The sequence below is a fragment of the Ambystoma mexicanum genome, unplaced genomic scaffold (genome assembly GCF_040938575.1).
Source record: "Ambystoma mexicanum isolate Mex_15411 unplaced genomic scaffold, UKY_AmexF1_1 Mex_scaf26, whole genome shotgun sequence".
Classification (NCBI taxonomy): Eukaryota; Metazoa; Chordata; class Amphibia; order Caudata; family Ambystomatidae; genus Ambystoma; species Ambystoma mexicanum.
The window spans coordinates 1,962,387-1,981,006 of NW_027182440.1; the positions used below are offsets into that span (position 1 = coordinate 1,962,387).

Here is an 18,620-nt window from a genome sequence, read left to right on the forward strand (position 1 = left end):
CCGGCTCAGGAGCCCTTTCTGGAGACTGCTGGGGCTTGGCCCCGGCCCATTTAAAGCCCTGGTGGGGGGGTTTGTTTGGTAACCAGCCTAGCATGTATGCTCAGGGGTTTAAATGGGCTGGGGCTCGCCAGAGTGAGTCCCAGCAGTCTCCAGAAAGGGCTTCTAAGCCGGAGTCATGCCGGGCCCACCGTCGACTAGTCCCAGCCATGCTGACACCTCAGGCAGCCCAGGTAGTGGCTGCACGGTTACAAATGCTGTCTGCAGCACTTTGGATTAGAAAAAATGAAAAGGCATGTGAAGACATTAACCTCGACATCCTCGCCCTAACTGAGACGTGCTTCAAGCCAGCTCTGTCACTGCTTTTGACACTCTTCTCCTCGAGGACTATAAGATCCTCTCCAAGCCCAGGCCTAACCGTTCTGATGGTGGAGTGGCCCTTATTTTCCCTGAATAGGTCCCTGCTTCCATCATACCCTCTCAACCCAACGCCTCCTTTGAATATCTTGTCTGCAAGCTTTGAGTCTCTCCTACCCTCTCGCTCACTTTCGCCACTTTCTACAGACCCTCCACCCCTTGGCCGATCTCCCTCTTCCTGTCAGAGTGGGCCAACCTTAACTCCTCTCTCCTGACCTCTACCTCTAAGCTTCTCCTCCTCTGAGATGTCAGAATTCATCTCGACTCTTTATGCGGCCTTACCCTTCACAACCTCAGTGACTCTTTCTCCCTCACCATTCTTCCCTCTGGTCCGACTCAGCCGGGCACACTCTGGATGTGCTCATATCAGCAGACCTCTCTCTCTCTCTCCACCCCTCTCAGTATTCCTCTCCCTTGGTCTGATCATTTGTTCCTCTTCTCTCATCTGGAGCTCCTTGGCTCCCCAACTAAGCCTCTCCCTGTGCTGCCAGCCAATTCTCTGCCATCCGACCAATGAAGCGAGTGTCAGTAGCGGCTTTTGCTGCCTCTTTTATTCCCCCCTTCGCCCCTGCTATTGACTCTCACTCTGACTCAGCCCTTGTTAACCTTCACCTCTCCATCTCCAACACCCTTGACATCCTGGCCCCTGCCACGAGGATCCGCATGACGCCTACCTCCAAGTGCAACAGTTGGTATGATTCTGACCTAGCCTCGCTGAAATGCAAGGGCAGAGTCGCAGAACGGAAGTGGTTAGCCTATCCCACATCTTCTGAAAAACTGGCCTGCCGCCTGCTCCAAAGGCATTACAGACTCTCCATCTGGTCCAAGAAGCGGGCCCATATTCAAGCCTGCATCTCTGGGGCCACCAACAACACGGATGAAATTTTCAAAATCAGCAAGGAACTTGCCAATCCCTAAATACCTCCCTGCTCGAGTCCTTCGGCCCTCTAGCTCTAACTCTTTGCAAGTCAGATGTTTCTCCAAGCAGAAGGTGGGGGGTAGATCTCTTTTTTCAGCAGAAGCCTCCCTCTGGAATGGCCTCCTCACCCCTCTCAGACTTAAGCCAGATCTCCTTAAGTTGTGGAAGCTTCTCAAGACCTTCCCTTTGTCCTCCTCCTTTCCTCTCCCCCTTCATTGATAAAGCCCTCCTGCTGCTGAGACTGAACTGCCTGGTCCCTTCTGAGTCATACCTGGGCCAGGCCCCCCCTTGACCAGTTTACCTCAGCAGCCCCCCTTCCAGCACTTGCCATTGGGCACCCTTCCCTGACTAGACTACCGAGTCTGGTTCACACCCTTCTCACACTAGTCCACCCCTATCCACTCCCCCCGTGCACTTAACCTCTGGGCTCCCCCCCTGCAATCATCCCCAGCACCCACTCAGCCTTAGCACCCCCTTCCAGCACTTGCCTTCTGGCACCCTTCTCTGACTAGACTACTGAGTTTGGTACACCCCCCCTCCTCGCACTAGCCCACCTTTATTCTGCCCCCCTGTGCACTTGCCCTCTGGGCCCCCCTAGCACTTACCCAGCCCTTGGGGCCACCTCCCTCCTGCATCCCCATTTCCCTTACCTTCCTCCTGACCCCCTTCACTTCCTGTTTTCTGCACTTGCAGAATCCGAATGTGACAAGGTCTAGTAGGACTGTTCATTTTTGTTTATCCTTCTTGTTCCCCCCTGCCCCCTTGTCTTGTGGCTCCTAGAAACACGGTCTGCTGTATAGGGGCCCTAAAAATGCTCAATAAATAGAATAAATAAATGGAAGTACTGACATGTGCAAGAAGCAAGTGTATACATCAAACAGGAGGAGGGCTGGACTGCCTCGCTCTCCTTTTGTTTCTGAGTAAATGATATGATATGATAAGTCATTTATAGCGTGCCTGTACACAAGTGTTTCTAGGTGAGACAAGACAAGGAGAGGGGGACAGAAGGAGGACAAAACAACAATCTTACTAGGCCTTGTGTCATTCAGATCGCACAAGTGCAGGGAGGAGGGAGGGGAGACGTGTCGGGGAGAGAGGGAGGGAGATATTTAGGTAACTCAATAGGTGCTGCCGGAGGGTGGCTCCTAAGTGCAGAGAGACAAGGGACTGTAGGGTGCAGATTCAGACCCATAAGTACTGTGGAAGCCCAGAGGCAGTGCCAGGGCAACTGGACATGCAGGAGCCTGGGCCCAAGTTTCAGAGGGTGGCCAGGTGACCAGTGTGCGGAGCAGTCAGGGACATCAGCAGGGCAAGGAAGAGAGAAAGCGGAAGCGGAAAAGAAGGCCTTGAGTTGCTTCCGAAACTGGATGTGGTTCTGCTCAAGTTTGAGAGAGGCAGGGAGACTGTTCCAGAGGGAGGCCCCAGCTGAGGATAGAGATCTACCCCCAGTCACTGCTTGGAGATGCGTCTGACCCTCAGAGATTTGGATGTGGATGAGCAGAGGGCTCGAGAAGTAAGGTTTTTAGGAAGGGAAAGTTGGAGGTAGTGCGGTCCCAGGCCCCATAAATCCCTGTGGACAATGCAAAGGGTCTTGAATTTGATCCTTGCAGAAACAGGGAGCCAGTGTAGAGATTTCAGAACTGGAGAGATACGATCCCTGGGCTTGAGGCCAAGGACAAGTCTTTCCAGTCCTGTGCTGGATAAGTTGTAAAGGTTGAAGAGTAGAGACAGGCAGATTTAGAAAGAGGCTGTTGCAATACTACAGCCTAGAGAGGACCAGGGCTGTGAAGACAGTGAGCTTCTGGGGGAAAGTGAGAAAGGGCAGAATACATCTGAGGAGGTGCAGCTGGTAGTGTGACTTCTTAGAGACGCCAGAGATGTGAGGAGAGAAGGAGAGGGTGGAGTGGAAGATGACGCCAAGATTCGTAGCCTCACAGGAAGGAGCAGGCAGAGGGCCCAGGGTGGGCGACCAGAGAGAGGAAAGGTGGGCACCTATGCCCCAATGAGAGGATCTGCGTCTTACTGGCATTAAGGCAGAGATCATTGGTGGCACACCATTCCTGAATTGCTGCCAGACAGTCTGGTATCAGAGAAGGAGCAGAGGTGGCTGAGGGGAGCGTGAAGAAGGGCTGGGTGGCATCCGCATAACAATGAAAGTTAGAGCAGAATGTAGTGATGCGGTGGACAAGAAGTGCCAGGTAGTGGTTGAAGAGCCAGGGAGAGAGGTTAGACCCCTGGGGAACACCACAAGTAGAGAGAGAGATAGAAGAGAGGAAAAACCAAAGGTGCACCTTGGAGGGTCGGTCAGTGAGCAAGGAGGTCAACCAGACCAGGATTTGACCAGTGATACCCAGGTTGGTACTGAGGCAATTTAGCAGGATGGCGTAGTTGACTGTGCCAAAAACAGAGGATAGATCTATGAGAATGAAGACAGAAGGAACGTTAGTGTCAAGATTAGAGAGCAAGTCTTCACGTGTGTTCAGGAGAGCAGTTTCCCTGCTTCTGGCAGCTCTGAGGCCAGACTGGTGGTCGTGGAGACAACCAACAGATTCAGTGTGAAGATTAAGCTGGGAGATGGCCAGCTTTTTCAGGAGTTTGCCCAGGAAAGGAGTGATGGAGATCGGGCGCAGTTAGCCACAGAGGAAGGATCGCCAAAGGGCTTCTTTGAAGGGGCTGCGCAAGGGAGTGCTTAAGGGGAAAGGGAAGGTTCCAATGGCAAAAGAGTGATTGTAAAAATCGGGCAAGGGTGGAGCAATGGTGTCGATGTGGTCCTTGATGGTTCTGGAGAGAGAGAGAAAGAGAGAGAGAGAGAGAAAGAGAGAAAGAGAGAGAGAGAGAGAGAGAGAGAGAAAGAGAGAGAGAGAGAGAGAGAGAGAGGGAGAGAGATATTCATCCATGGTATATACAGTTCATTCTTTTTCTCTTATGTACAGGTGACCTTTGTATTCGTACCTATTTTACTTATACTATTTCTCTGTTCTTTTCTGTATTCTACGTATCTGTTTCACCTCTTAGGGCACTGCTCTTTCTTGATCACTTGGTTGCCCCTCTCCTTGTGTTACGCTGTCATGTGCCTTCCTGACATCTGAAAGGTGGATCCAATATTTCAGGCCCTTCACTTTGACCGCTGATGGTGTGCAAAATATCACTTCATAAGGGCCGTGAAATCTTGGTGAATTCCACCTTCTTACAAAGCTGCGCATGTACACCAGCTCCCCTGGCATTCATTTCCTTTCTGGGCTGTCGGCAGCTGCTGTAGTGGTGCTTGTATCACTCTTCTGGGTGAAGGGCGGGGCTATTTGTTTTGCAATGCTTCTCACCGCTCGTGTGAGTTATGTTAGATACGCTTTGAATTCCGCACCCAATATTGTTGCTGCTGTTTTGTGAGCATCAGAGACCCTACCTACTGGTGATAGGGGGTGTCTGCCTGCACCTCCCTGTCACTATCTCGTGTGGGGAGAAGTGGTGGTCCTTGCTGGGTTGTGTACGCAATTGAAACAGAGCCAGAAGTAGGCAATAAACCCAATTTTTCTTGAGAGTTTGGCACAATTTTCACTGAACAGCAACACAGATGAACAAAGTACATTTCTAGCCTGCACTTTTCCAAGCATAGGTTGTGCTGACCATGAAAATGGGTTATGATGATGGACACATCTAGCCTGAATTTTCAGGTTAGTGCCTTTGACTACACAAGTCAAATTCACCGATGGCTCCCCACATATCCTCCAATGTAATTTATGATCACATCTAATCATGTGTATAATCTCTAGCAGGCAGCAGTCGAATGCAATGTATGTTGGCTCCTTTAATAGCCAATCATCCAGCAGCAGAGTGGTTTGTGATTCGATGGTAGTGGACAAGTACTCCACAATAGGAATCCTGAAGTCCAGATCTTGAGCACATTCGTCCATCAATTGCGAAGATGCTTCAGTTATTTTGGGCTGTGATTTTTGGGATTTTCCACCTGAATTGGAGAAAAAGGGAACATTGAATGTTTCTTCGATGGACATTTTTTAGACGGTGTAGATTGTGTCAATGGGTCTGCAATCAATGTCCATATATCTTCTGTGTTGTCCTTTCATCAGGGTGACATTTTGTAATGTAGCAATGATCCATGGTTACTTTCCATTGCTCACTGGTGACATTCAATTCATATTCCGGCCACTGGACAGATGCATCACGACTCTCAAACTTGAGTGGACCATGCTGTGCCACAAAATGTAGTTGCTCCCAAGTGACATCGGTTTAGCAAGCAACATCATAACAGGTTTGTTATTTGATTTATTTATTTTTGTATTTATAGCAGCGCACAAAACCTGCGGCACCGAGGCGCTAGTTACAGTAAATGTGAAATGGCATTCGACAACAGTGCAAGACCATGCATAAGAATTACAACATGCAGGTGGACCTTGGAGCAAATTAACAATTTAGTGGGTCAGGGTAAAGGTAGGAGCTCAGTCTGCTAAAGCCACACCTCATGGTATGGGGCTACTTCAGGTGTGCAGATACAAGAAAAGACAGAGTTAGACAAGCCCTACCTAATGGTCCAGCTCAGGCATGGTGGAGTTGTGAAGGACCCATCAGGGTCCTTCACACTTGTTTTTTTTTAATTTGCTTTGATATATTGAACTTCAATTTGACGACCAAAAGATCAGAAAAACAGCATTTTGACAATGTATAAACCAAGCAATTCTCTTTTCCACTTAAAGAAACATATATACGTATCTACAAATAGAACCTACTTTACGTACGTAAAACATTAAAACATATTATAAATGACATGCCAATCAAATGAGATGATAAATGACATTTTACAATATGTTATGTACACCTCTGGTCCATGTGTCTCTACAATTTCAACCCCTTCAAAAGTAAATTCCTTGGACATTTAATTGTTAAACAGATTTAATTTTACAATCTTTGATCTCACAATGTACTTCTTGACAAAACATTTTTAAATTATCGTCGACCTCAAATGATAAGATTAGTTGTTGTAATATCATTTGTAAATTCTTATCAAGATAAAGTCGAACACTGTGTACATGTGGCGTTTTAAAATTATTAATTTTAGATTTTACCTTATAGCCTTCCAAGATGTCACATGGAGTTGTTGTGAGATCATCCTGTAAAACATAGTGATTTACATGTTAACCAGCATTGGGTAGACAGGTAAATGTTATTAACAAAAACTGAAAAGTTTCATATAGTCAAGGATTACTTGAATTTCAGTTTAATGCCATTTTCATTGAGGGTTTGTAGAGAAGTCCCTCAGCGCTCACACCAGAAGAAATGTGCCCCACCAGGGAAAAAGGCCCGGCGCACCTCTTGCAAGGAGAACAACGTTTAATTCCACACAAATAAAAATGCGCCAGCAAAGAACGCTGCTGCTACGGAACGTTCTGCCAAAATAAGCATGAGCAGTACCTTAAGAGAGCACACAGAACCATCAATGACATATGTTACATAGGTTACAAATGCCAAATGGCTGGTTGGTGTGCCCCTATACATAGGCTACCTGCTCCCTACGGGATGCCAGGCCGTTGATCCCAGCCTCTTCTGTTCTTCTTCTTCCACGTGGGCTCCTCCTTGCACGTCAGCTGGCACGTAAACATAATTGGCAGTTTAGGAATAAAGAAAACAATGCATTCGGTATCTCTAACCTACAGTGCACCTGGTACTGCAGACACGGGCTAGGAGGAGACTCTCAAGGTCATCGCATACTACAAACCCCAGCTGCATTGCAAGATTCATCAGCGCCCATCCAAATCTCCCCATCCTCGTTTCAGATTTGTTGTTTTGCCCCTCTCGGCACCTCGCAGCACAAATCACTTGACCTAATGTTGAGGCAGCTTGCCCTGCCTTTTGATCTTTTCTGTTCGATTGGGGGTCTTAACAGCTTTATGGTCGGTGGTGTGAGGCTGTTTGTACATTGGAATGCTGGGGCCTTGGGACAGGAATGCAAGCCCAATAACTTAAATATGGGACTGGGGAAGATCAGAGGTCTGTGCCCTCATTTTCATCGGATAACTCTTCGTACAGAGCTCTCAGGCCGCGCGTGGCCGTTTTATGTTTTTATTTTTTTTAAAGTTACCCTACATTCTTTGCTCTCTGTGTCAGCAAGGCTGCACTTTAGACATCAGGAAAGTAGTTTAAGGCCTTTGGCCCAGTCACTCAAATGTGAGGCCCATTTAATGGTATTTCTCTGGATACAGCCTGTTGATGTGGCCGTCCCCTTCTGCCGTGTAGTTTCATATTCCACGTTCCTGGTTTTCAATCTGCATAAGGCCCACATTTCTATGGCCTCTCTGTCTTATCCAAGGAAACAGTGTTGTCCTACTTTACAATTGAAATTAACTGCCAGCCTTACATTCGGCTAGTGAAATTATGCTTTCCCAATTCAAAGACAGTGTTTCTGCATTTATAGGCCCAACTTCGCCAAACGCAGTTTTCTTTTTGACTGGGGGCTGCCTTTGAACCCCGCAGCATGGTAGCTTTTACTGGGACTCAATCATGAAAAGTGTTATTAAGGGGTTAGACTTACCTGATGTGGGGCACCCAGTTTGGCCATGTACTATTACTGTGGTGTGATTTTTCAATTTGAAAGCAAATATGTTAAGTGCTATTTAGTGGCTACACTGGCCTACTTGGGTGCAGCCAGTCTGGACATGGTTCCTTACTGTGACATGGTATTTTTACTGGCAAAGCCAAAAGAAGTATTTTCTGAAATGAGAATGCTGGCATATATTGGCAGAACTAACATGGCCATGTTTTCTTATAGTATCATTAATGGTATTATGTGCAAAGGAAACACGAGTATGTTTCTATATGGCAATACTAGCATCTATTGGTGCAGCCAGCATGGAAATGCATGGACACAATAAGCGATATAAATGGTTTTTATACTTGCATATATTGTGGTGGAAAGGCATCATAAAAATGTGTCGGAAAATGCACCTGTGGACTTTTGATGATTTGCAAAACTGATTTCATACTGTGCGGCATTTTACCCAACGTACCTCTACTTTTCTAGGGGAACGAGCCTCCAACGAATTCCCCATGGTTGGTTCAGGCTCCTTCGCTATGTTCGGTATTTGTAGTAAAACTTCATGCCTCCCCTCTCCAATTAAAATATTCACAAGTCGCCTCTGAAAGATTGTGTGAATCCGTAAATCCTGTCAGCACTGAATACGCTTTTGATCGCATATAAATTGATCAAAATAAAACCTGCTCTCCTTCCCCAATACCTGTAGAGTTGTGTGCAGTATTTTTACCTTTGTGATGTTTCATGTGGGTCTGTATCTATTTCTTGAACAGAGTCGAAAATCAGCAAGACCGTCTTAAATCGGACCATGGAAGATAACTGCCGACAGCGGGGTAAGTATGGAAAGTCAGGGAAGGGGCGTGGTTGGATTACATAGAGATTTGAGGCATGAAAGGTGGGGAGCAGTGGATTAAGTGGGATGCTAAATCGAGGTGGCTCTCATTGGGGGCGTGGCCTAAGTATGTGTGTACATAGGCCACACCCCCTAATGAGAGCCCCCCCTCGCCAATGGGAGGAGGAGGGCTGGGGTACACTGGCATTATCACCTTATCTGGGGGCACCAAAGGTGTGACATCAGTGTGCCCCATCTCTTACACGCAGCAGACAGCCCCTTCATTCAAGGTACTGCGTGGTTAAAAAACATGAACTCCTTGAATGACAAGGCTGCCTGATGCGTGATGACTCTGTACTCTGAAACAGGAGGAGGGCTGGAGGGCCTAGTTTCTCCTTTTGTTTCTAAGTAAATACTCATCACGCATCATGAAGCCTTGTTTAAAGGCCTTTGTGCTGCATGATGGCGCTTTACTCAGAAATAAAAGCAGAGACTGGGCCCTCCTCCTGTTTCGGAGTTCAGGGTTATCTTCGAGTACAAGGCTGCCTGAGGTGTCTGGTGCTAGTCGGGATGGGCTACGGCAGGGCACCGGCTCAGGAGCCCTTTCTGGAGACTGCTGGGGCTTGGCCCCGGCCCATTTAAAGCCCTGGTGGGGGGGTTTGTTTGGTAACCAGCCTAGCATGTATGCTCAGGGGTTTAAATGGGCTGGGGCTCGCCAGAGTGAGTCCCGGCAGTCTCCAGAAAGGGCTTCTGAGCCAGAGTCATGCCGGGCCCACCGTCGACTAGTCCCAGCCATGCTGACACCTCAGGCAGCCCAGGTAGTGGCTGCACGGTTACAAATGCTGTCTGCAGCACTTTGGATTAGAAAAAATGAAAAGGCATGTGAAGACATTAACCTCGACATCCTCGCCCTAACTGAGACGTGCTTCAAGCCAGCTCTGTCACTGCTTTTGACACTCTTCTCCTCGAGGACTATAAGATCCTCTCCAAGCCCAGGCCTAACCGTTCTGATGGTGGAGTGGCCCTTATTTTCCCTGAATAGGTCCCTGCTTCCATCATACCCTCTCAACCCAACGCCTCCTTTGAATATCTTGTCTGCAAGCTTTGAGTCTCTCCTACCCTCTCGCTCACTTTCGCCACTTTCTACAGACCCTCCACCCCTTGGCCGATCTCCCTCTTCCTGTCAGAGTGGGCCAACCTTAACTCCTCTCTCCTGACCTCTACCTCTAAGCTTCTCCTCCTCTGAGATGTCAGAATTCATCTCGACTCTTTATGCGGCCTTACCCTTCACAACCTCAGTGACTCTTTCTCCCTCACCATTCTTCCCTCTGGTCCGACTCAGCCGGGCACACTCTGGATGTGCTCATATCAGCAGACCTCTCTCTCTCTCTCCACCCCTCTCAGTATTCCTCTCCCTTGGTCTGATCATTTGTTCCTCTTCTCTCATCTGGAGCTCCTTGGCTCCCCAACTAAGCCTCTCCCTGTGCTGCCAGCCAATTCTCTGCCATCCGACCAATGAAGCGAGTGTCAGTAGCGGCTTTTGCTGCCTCTTTTATTCCCCCCTTCGCCCCTGCTATTGACTCTCACTCTGACTCAGCCCTTGTTAACCTTCACCTCTCCATCACCAACACCCTTGACATCCTGGCCCCTGCCACGAGGATCCGCATGACGCCTACCTCCAAGTGCAACAGTTGGTATGATTCTGACCTAGCCTCGCTGAAATGCAAGGGCAGAGTCGCAGAACGGAAGTGGTTAGCCTATCCCACATCTTCTGAAAAACTGGCCTGCCGCCTGCTCCAAAGGCATTACAGACTCTCCATCTGGTCCAAGAAGCGGGCCCATATTCAAGCCTGCTGCTCTGGGGCCACCAACAACACGGATGAAATTTTCAAAATCAGCAAGGAACTTGCCAATCCCTAAATACCTCCCTGCTCGAGTCCTTCGGCCCTCTAGCTCTAATTCTTTGCAAGTCAGATGTTTCTCCAAGCAGAAGGTGGGGGGTAGATCTCTTTTTTCAGCAGAAGCCTCCCTCTGGAATGGCCTCCTCACCCCTCTCAGACTTAAGCCAGATCTCCTTAAGTTGCGGAAGCTTCTCAAGACCTTCCCTTTGTCCTCCTCCTTTCCTCTCCCCCTTCATTGATAAAGCCCTCCTGCTGCTGAGACTGAACTGCCTGGTCCCTTCTGAGTCATACCTGGGCCAGGCCCACCCTTGACCAGTTTACCTCAGCAGCCCCCCTTCCAGCACTTGCCTTTGGGCACCCTTCCCTGACTAGACTACCGAGTCTGATTCACACCCTTCTCACACTAGTCCACCCCTATCCACTCCCCCCGCGCACTTAACCTCTGGGCTCCCCCCCTGCAATCATCCCCAGCACCCACTCAGCCTTAGCACCCCCTTCCAGCACTTGCCTTCTGGCACCCTTCTCTGACTAGACTACTGAGTTTGGTACACCCCCCTCCTCGCACTAGCCCACCTTTATTCTGCCCCCCTGTGCACTTGCCTTCTGGGCCCCCCTAGCACTTACCCAGCCTTGGGGCCACCTCCCTCCTGCATCCCCATTTCCCTTACCTTCCTCCTGACCCCTTTCACTTCCTGTTTTCTGCACTTGCAGAATCCGAATGTGACAAGGTCTAGTAGGACTGTTAACTTTTGTTTATCCTTCTTGTTCCCCCCCTGCCCCCTTGTCTTGTGGCTCCTAGAAACACGGTCTGCTGTATAGGGGCCCTAAAAATGCTCAATAAATAGAATAAATAAATGGAAGTACTGACATGTGCAAGAAGCAAGTGTATGCACTCAAACAGGAGGAGGGCTGGACTGCCTAGCTCTCCTTTTGTTTCTGAGTAAATGATATGATATGATAAGTCATTTATAGCGTGCCTGTACACAAGTGTTTCTAGGTGAGACAAGACAAGGAGAGGGGGACAGAAGGAGGACAAAACAACAATCTTACTAGGCCTTGTGTCATTCAGATCGCACAAGTGTAGGGAGGAGGGAGGGGAGACGTGTCGGGGAGAGAGGGAGGGAGATGTTCAGGTAACTCAATAGGTGCTGCCGGAGGGTGGCTCCTAAGTGCAGAGAGACAAGGGACTGTAGGGTGCAGATTCAGACCCATAAGTACTGTGGAAGCCCAGAGGCAGTGCCAGGGCAACTGGACATGCAGGAGCCTGGGCCCAAGTTTCAGAGGGTGGCCAGGTGACCAGTGTGCGGAGCAGTCAGGGACATCAGCAGGGCAAGGAAGAGAGAAAGCGGAAGCGGAAAAGAAGGCCTTGAGTTGCTTCCGAAACTGGATGTGGTTCTGCTCAAGTTTGAGAGAGGCAGGGAGACTGTTCCAGAGGGAGGCCCCAGCTGAGGATAGAGATCTACCCCCAGTCACTGCTTGGAGATGCGTCTGACCCTCAGAGATTTGGATGTGGATGAGCAGAGGGCTCGAGAAGTAAAGTTTTAGGAAGGGAAAGTTGGAGGTAGTGCGGTCCCAGGCCCCATAAATCCCTGTGGACAATGCAAAGGGTCTTGAATTTGATCCTTGCAGAAACAGGGAGCCAGTGTAGAGATTTCAGAACTGGAGAGATACGATCCCTGGGCTTGAGGCCAAGGACAAGTCTTTCCAGTCCTGTGCTGGATAAGTTGTAAAGGTTGAAGAGTAGAGACAGGCAGATTTAGAAAGAGGCTGTTGTAATACTACAGCCTAGAGAGGACCAGGGCTCTGAAGACAGTGAGCTTCTGGGGGAAAGTGAGAAAGGGCAGAATACATCTGAGGAGGTGCAGCTGGTAGTGTGACTTCTTAGAGACGCCAGAGATGTGAGGAGAGAAGGAGAGGGTGGAGTGGAAGATGACGCCAAGATTCGTAGCCTCACAGGAAGGAGCAGGCAGAGGGCCCAGGGTGGGCGACCAGAGAGAGGAAAGGTGGGCACCTATGCCCCAATGAGAGGATCTGAGTCTTACTGGCATTAAGGCAGAGATCATTGGTGGCACACCATTCCTGAATTGCTGCCAGACAGTCTGGTATCAGAGAAGGAGCAGAGGTGGCTGAGGGGAGCGTGAAGAAGGGCTGGGTGGCATCCGCATAACAATGAAAGTTAGAGCAGAATGTAGTGATGCGGTGGACAAGAAGTGCCAGGTAGTGGTTGAAGAGCCAGGGAGAGAGGTTAGACCCCTGGGGAACACCACAAGTAGAGAGAGAGATAGAAGAGAGGAAAAACCAAAGGTGGACCTTGGAGGGTCGGTCAGTGAGCAAGGAGGTCAACCAGACCAGGATTTGACCAGTGATACCCAGGTTGGTACTGAGGCAATTTAGGAGGATGGCGTAGTTGACTGTGCCAAAAACAGAGGATAGATCTATGAGAATGAAGACAGAAGGAACGTTAGTGTCAAGATTAGAGAGCAAGTCTTCACGTGTGTTCAGGAGAGCAGTTTCCCTGCTTCTGGCAGCTCTGAGGCCAGACTGGTGGTCGTGGAGACAACCAACAGATTCAGTGTGAAGATTAAGCTGGGAGATGGCCAGCTTTTTCAGGAGTTTGCCCAGGAAAGGAGTGATGGAGATCGGGCGCAGTTAGCCACAGAGGAAGGATCGCCAAAGGGCTTCTTTGAAGGGGCTGCGCAAGGGAGTGCTTAAGGGGAAAGGGAAGGTTCCAATGGCAAAAGAGTGATTGTAAAAATCGGGCAAGGGTGGAGCAATGGTGTCGATGTGGTCCTTGATGGTTCTGGATGAGCAGGGGAGAACCTGCTTTGATGAGATGTTCATAGATCAGACTTGTCTGGTAACATCTTCTGGGGTGAAAAGGGGAAAGGAGAAAGGAGAAGGAGAAACAGCCAAAGAGGAGCCAGGAGTGGTAGAGGAGGAGGAAGAGGAGGTAGAGGAAGAGAGGGTCGACAGGATGTCCTGAGATTTAGTGGTTAAATGAGAAACCAGGGCCATGCAGACGGCTTGGGAGGGAACAGGAGCAGTAGAGACTGCAACAGGATTGGCCAGCTCCTTGCAGATTTTAAAAAGTTCAGCTGAGTTGTTAGATGCTGCAGAGAAGTGGGCTTGGATGTAGGCTTTCTTCCTAGAGAGGACAGTACTCCTTTGGAGCAGGCAGCAGGCCAGTTTGCCACAGGGTGCACCTGATGCCTTTCACTTCCTCTCAGCCGCCCTACACTTGCGTTTAAGGGTTTGATTCATACCAAGAGTTGCACTTGGATGTGGGCTTCAAGCGGAACCTCATGAAAGGGACACGGATATCCAGAGTGTTAGTGATACATAGATGCAGGTTAGAGAGGGCTGTGTCAGGGTGTGCGTCAGCCAAAGGTGTAGGAGGAGGAGAGAAAGTAGCAGAAAAAGCATCAACTGACTCACGCTTCCTGGGCCGGATGACCGAGAAGGTGGGTGGCAGTGCTGGGGTTGGCTTGACCTAAGGGGTAGAGAGAGAGAGAGAGGTGGGAGGAAAGAAGAACATGTATGCTCCAAGAGAGAGGAGTGCTGAGAGGGTTAGAGAGGAGGAGGTCTGAAGAGCCCAGAACATCCAAGGTGTGCCCTGCAGAGTGAGTTGGGCCAGAGGGAAGAATAGAGAGAGAGAGAGAGAGAGAGAGAGGGAGAGAGAGAGAGAGTTGCAGAGGTTGCAAAAGAGCCCTAAGAGGGGCTCGTAGCATCCAGGCGAATGTTCAGGTCTCCGAGGAGTAGAAGTTGAGAGGTAGAGGCAAGGAGGGAGGAGGAGAGGTTAGCCCACTCAGAGAGGAAGAGGGCGACTGGGACAGTAGATAGTGGCCATAGTGAGCGAGAGGACAGGAGAGATACAGAGTCTGCAGACTAGGGATTCAAAGAAGGAGGAGTCCTGTGTTGGAATGACAGAAGCAAGAATCCACTCTGCGTAAATCAGGGCAACACCCCAGCCGGGATGGTTGTTTCTGGGTTCAGAGAGGATCTTGTAGCCATCGGGAAGGGGAGTGTCAAAACTCATGCTAGAGCTGGCCATGAACCAAGTCTCTGTGAGACCGAGTACATCCAAATCAAGCTTTTCCAAGAGACGGCAGATGTCAGAGGAGTGGTTGACAGAGGAGCGAGAGTTGAGAGTATCGATGTGGAACAGGTTGCCACCTTTGAAGGACTTCCGTGGAGGGGTACAAACCAAAGGTATGCCCTGTGGAAGTGTTGGAGGGGCCCGAGAATGGGCAGAGGAGGAAAGAAGAGATGGCAGGGTAGTCAGAGAGGAAGAAGAGAGTTCCAGAGAGGTGGCGGAGGAAGGAGGCAAAAGAGTGGCCGAAGAAGCAGCGGAGGGTGTCTGATAGGTGGCAGAGGAAGGGAGCAGCAGAGGTGCCAGAGACGGGTAAGTAGGGATAGCAGGAGAAGAAAGGAAGTTAATAAGGTGCGGGAAGCGTATATCAAAAAGGAGGAGATTGGCCTGAGGGCCCTCGACCAAGGCGGTGCCATTTAAGCATAAATGAATGTGGTCTTAGAGGAGTGGAATGGGGCCAGGAGGGCTGCCCACCGGATGCCACCATTAATGGGAGATGAGAAAAAAAGGAGAGAGAACAGCGACCATATGGGAGGTCCATAGGCATAGAGAGGGAATGACAAATAAGATGTTGGTAAGGTTCTGTCTGGAGGAAGTCCTGGTGTAGGTATCAGCGATAGGGAGGCCTAGGTGGGATCCAGGATGTCCCTTTTGAGCTTCTTACTGGCAGACCTAGTGAAAGGGATACGATAGTCGATAAAATATCAGTTAGAGAAGAGAAGAGAGAAAAGACAGAGAGCACCATAGAGGCTGCATGACGGAAAGAGGGGGGAGCCCAAGCAGCGGGGTAACGCTGGGCACAGACAGGAGGGGGGCACAACAGAGAGGGGAGTGCAGCACAGAACAAGAAACACCAGATCTACAAAATCAGGTGGAATGCAGACCCCATCAACAAACCACAATACACAACCAACGAAACCTAAAAGTAAAGAATGCAGGCAATGAAATGCCAACACTGTAGAGAACAACAGAATATCAATACAGTAGAGAAAAAAACAACTGCAGTGTCAAAGTACAGTTCAGCAACCCAACCCAACAAAGGCACAGCACACAACTAGGAACCTAGAAGTAGAGGAATGCAGGCAATGCAATGGAATGCCAACATTGTGGAGAACAACACAATGTCGAAACTGTAGAGAAAAAACAACGGCAGTGTCAGAGTACAGTGCAGAAACTCAACACAACAAAGACACAGTACAGAAACCCAACCCAACAAAGGCACAACACACAACTAGGAACCTAGAAGTAGAGAATGCAGGCAAAGCAATGGAATGCCAACACAGTAGAGAACATCACAATGTCAATACAGTAGAGAAAAAGCAATGGCAGTGTCAAAGTACAGTACATAAACCCAACCCACCAGAGGTACAGCATACAACTAGGAACCTAGAAGTAGAGAATGCAGGCAATGCAATGGAATGCCAACACAGTACAGAACAACACAATGTGAATACAGTAGAGAAAAAACAATGGCAGTGTCAAAGTACAGTACAGAAACCCAATCCAACAAAGGTACAGTATACAACTAGGAACCTAGAAGTAGAGGAATGCAGGCGATGCAATGGAATGCCAACACAGTAGAGAACAACACAATGTCAATACAGTAGAGAAAAAAACAACAGCAGTGTCAAAGTACAGTACAGCAACCCAACCCAACAAAGGCACAGTACAGAAACCCATCCCAACAAAGGTACAGCATACAACTAGGAACCTAGAAGTAGAGGAATGCAGGCGATGCAATGGAATGCCAACACAGTAGAGAACAACACAATGTCAATACAGTAGAGAAAAAACAATGGCAGTGTCAAAGTACAGTACATAAACCCAACCCACCAAAGGTACAGCATACAACTAGGAACCTAGAAGTAGAGAATGCAGGCAATGCAATGGAATGCCAACACAGTACAGAACAACACAATGTCAATACAGTAGAGAAAAAACGATGGCAGTGTCAAAGTACAGTACGGAAACCCAATCCAACAAAGGTACAGTATACAACTAGGAACCTAGAAGTAGAGGAATGTAGGCGATGCAATGGAATGCCACACAGTAGAGAACAACACAATGTCAATACAGTAGAGAAAAAAACAACGGCAGTGTCAAAGTACAGTACAGCAACCCAACCGAACAAAGGCACAGTACAGAAACCCATCCCAACAAAGGTAAAGCATACAACTAGGAACCTAGAAGTAGAGGAATGCAGGCGATGCAATGGAATGCCAACACTGTAGAGAACAACACAATGTTGAAACTGTAGAGAAAAAACAACGGCAGTGTCAGAGTACAGTGCAGAAACTCAATACAACAAAGGCACAGCACAGAAGCCCAACCCAACAGTACAGGAACCTAGAAGTAGAGAATTGCAGGCAATGCAAAGGTAAAGTAGAGAAAACAGAACAATGGAAAGACCAGAGACACACAGCACAAGTGGGTGACAATACAATAGGTCGGAGAACGAAGGGGTGAAAGATGCAAGCGGATGGTGGGGAAAAGGCTGCCTTTGCTTCATGCTGGTGATGACTATTTACTCAGAAACTAAAGGAGACATCAGCAGCAGAGAGACCTTTTCCTGAAAGAGCCCTTGGTTTTTAAGCACGTGGTGCCTTGAATGAAAGGGCTGCCTGCTGCGTGTGAGCGGGCAGGGGCATACTGGTGTCACACCTTTGGTGCGCCCAGCCACTACTTTTGTTTAAAAGGAGGGGCTGGGCTTGTGAAATGTAATAATGGCAGTGCGCCACAGCTATAATTCTTTTACCAGTCCACCCCACGCCCACTAGGCGCGGGGGGGGCGACTATCAATAGGTGGCTTAGCTTATAGGCCCACCCCCTTACGAGAGCTCCCCTTGATTTCTAATCCCACTTGAAGCACTGTGTGTGGTGTGTGGGCGTCTTCAAGGCGCTGGAAGGAGGGGATATTCTATTCATCCGGTGCCTTCCAGCCGGCTACCATTAGTACATGTTTGAGTTTCTTCGGTGTTCTGCTACTTTACAGAGGAGCTTGAAATGTAAAAAGCGTAGATAGAATGGCACCTGCTGTGATCGGCAACATCACTTACGAGAGAGTGCTTAGCACACGCTCCGGTGTGATTGGCTGAGCTGGAGACTGGGCCCTATATGCATTGCTAATTGCCTCACTGTTTTCTCCACAGTGACACCGGAGGGTGACCTGCGCCTGGTCCTCGTGGGGAAAACTGGAGTCGGGAAAAGTGCCTCCGGGAACAGCATCCTGGGCAGGAGGGCCTTTGTATCTATAGCAAGTGCCTACTTAGTGACAGGAGTGTGTGCGGCAGGGAGCGCCTCCCGGGGTGGCAGACGGGTCACAGTGGTGGATACCGCCGGTGTATTAGACACACGAGCCTCTGCTCAGGAGACCCTCTGAGAAGTACGGAAGGGTGTGGGGATGTGCGCCCCCGGCCCCCACGCCATCCTCCTGGTGCTGCAGTTGGGAAGATTCACAGAGGACGAGGCGGAGGCCGTGCAGATCATCCGGGGTGCATAGGCTGAGTAGTGTGGGTACACCTTGCTGCTCTTACCATATCCCTACCTAAGTAATAAATTACAGACAACTTATGTGTATGGAAAAATTGTAGGCCGTAGACATTTTATTTTCTTACAGAAAATCCAACATAACAAAAAACATTACATAGCCATATGCTTTTGGGCACATTGTGTCCAGATCCGAAGCAGCTCAAGGCTCCTTCTGAGTCCTTGTTATCCCTGAGCCTTCGTTCCTGGGCACATGCTGCCACACCTGAGTGGGTGTTCCTTACGCCCGCTCAGGTCCCCCCAAAAAGCCCCCTACCTACAGCCTCTTGCCTGAAGTGCCCTAAAAATGTTGTCAGAAAAAAACCCCATCCCAACCTTTGATAGGTGCGCCCCATCCTGGTGAAACATGTCCGGGTTGTTCCGGTGTAAGCCATGTC

General features: G+C 49.2%; 1 protein-coding gene across 2 annotated transcripts in view; it reads left to right on the forward strand.

Annotated features, from left to right (window-relative positions):
* LOC138557981 (zinc finger protein RFP-like) overlaps positions 1-18,620 on the forward strand; it is a 250,146-nt gene that overhangs the window by 207,179 nt on the left and 24,347 nt on the right. The window contains exons 8-9 of one of the 2 annotated variants that reach the window (XM_069642638.1): positions 8,648-8,707; positions 17,847-18,206. The exons of the other annotated variant lie outside the window; for it this stretch is intronic. Of the exons in view, the coding sequence (XP_069498739.1) occupies positions 8,648-8,707; positions 17,847-18,076 (290 nt within the window). The 3' untranslated portion in view covers positions 18,077-18,206. The remainder of the gene's footprint in view (positions 1-8,647; positions 8,708-17,846; positions 18,207-18,620) is intronic. 2 annotated transcript variants of the gene reach the window in all.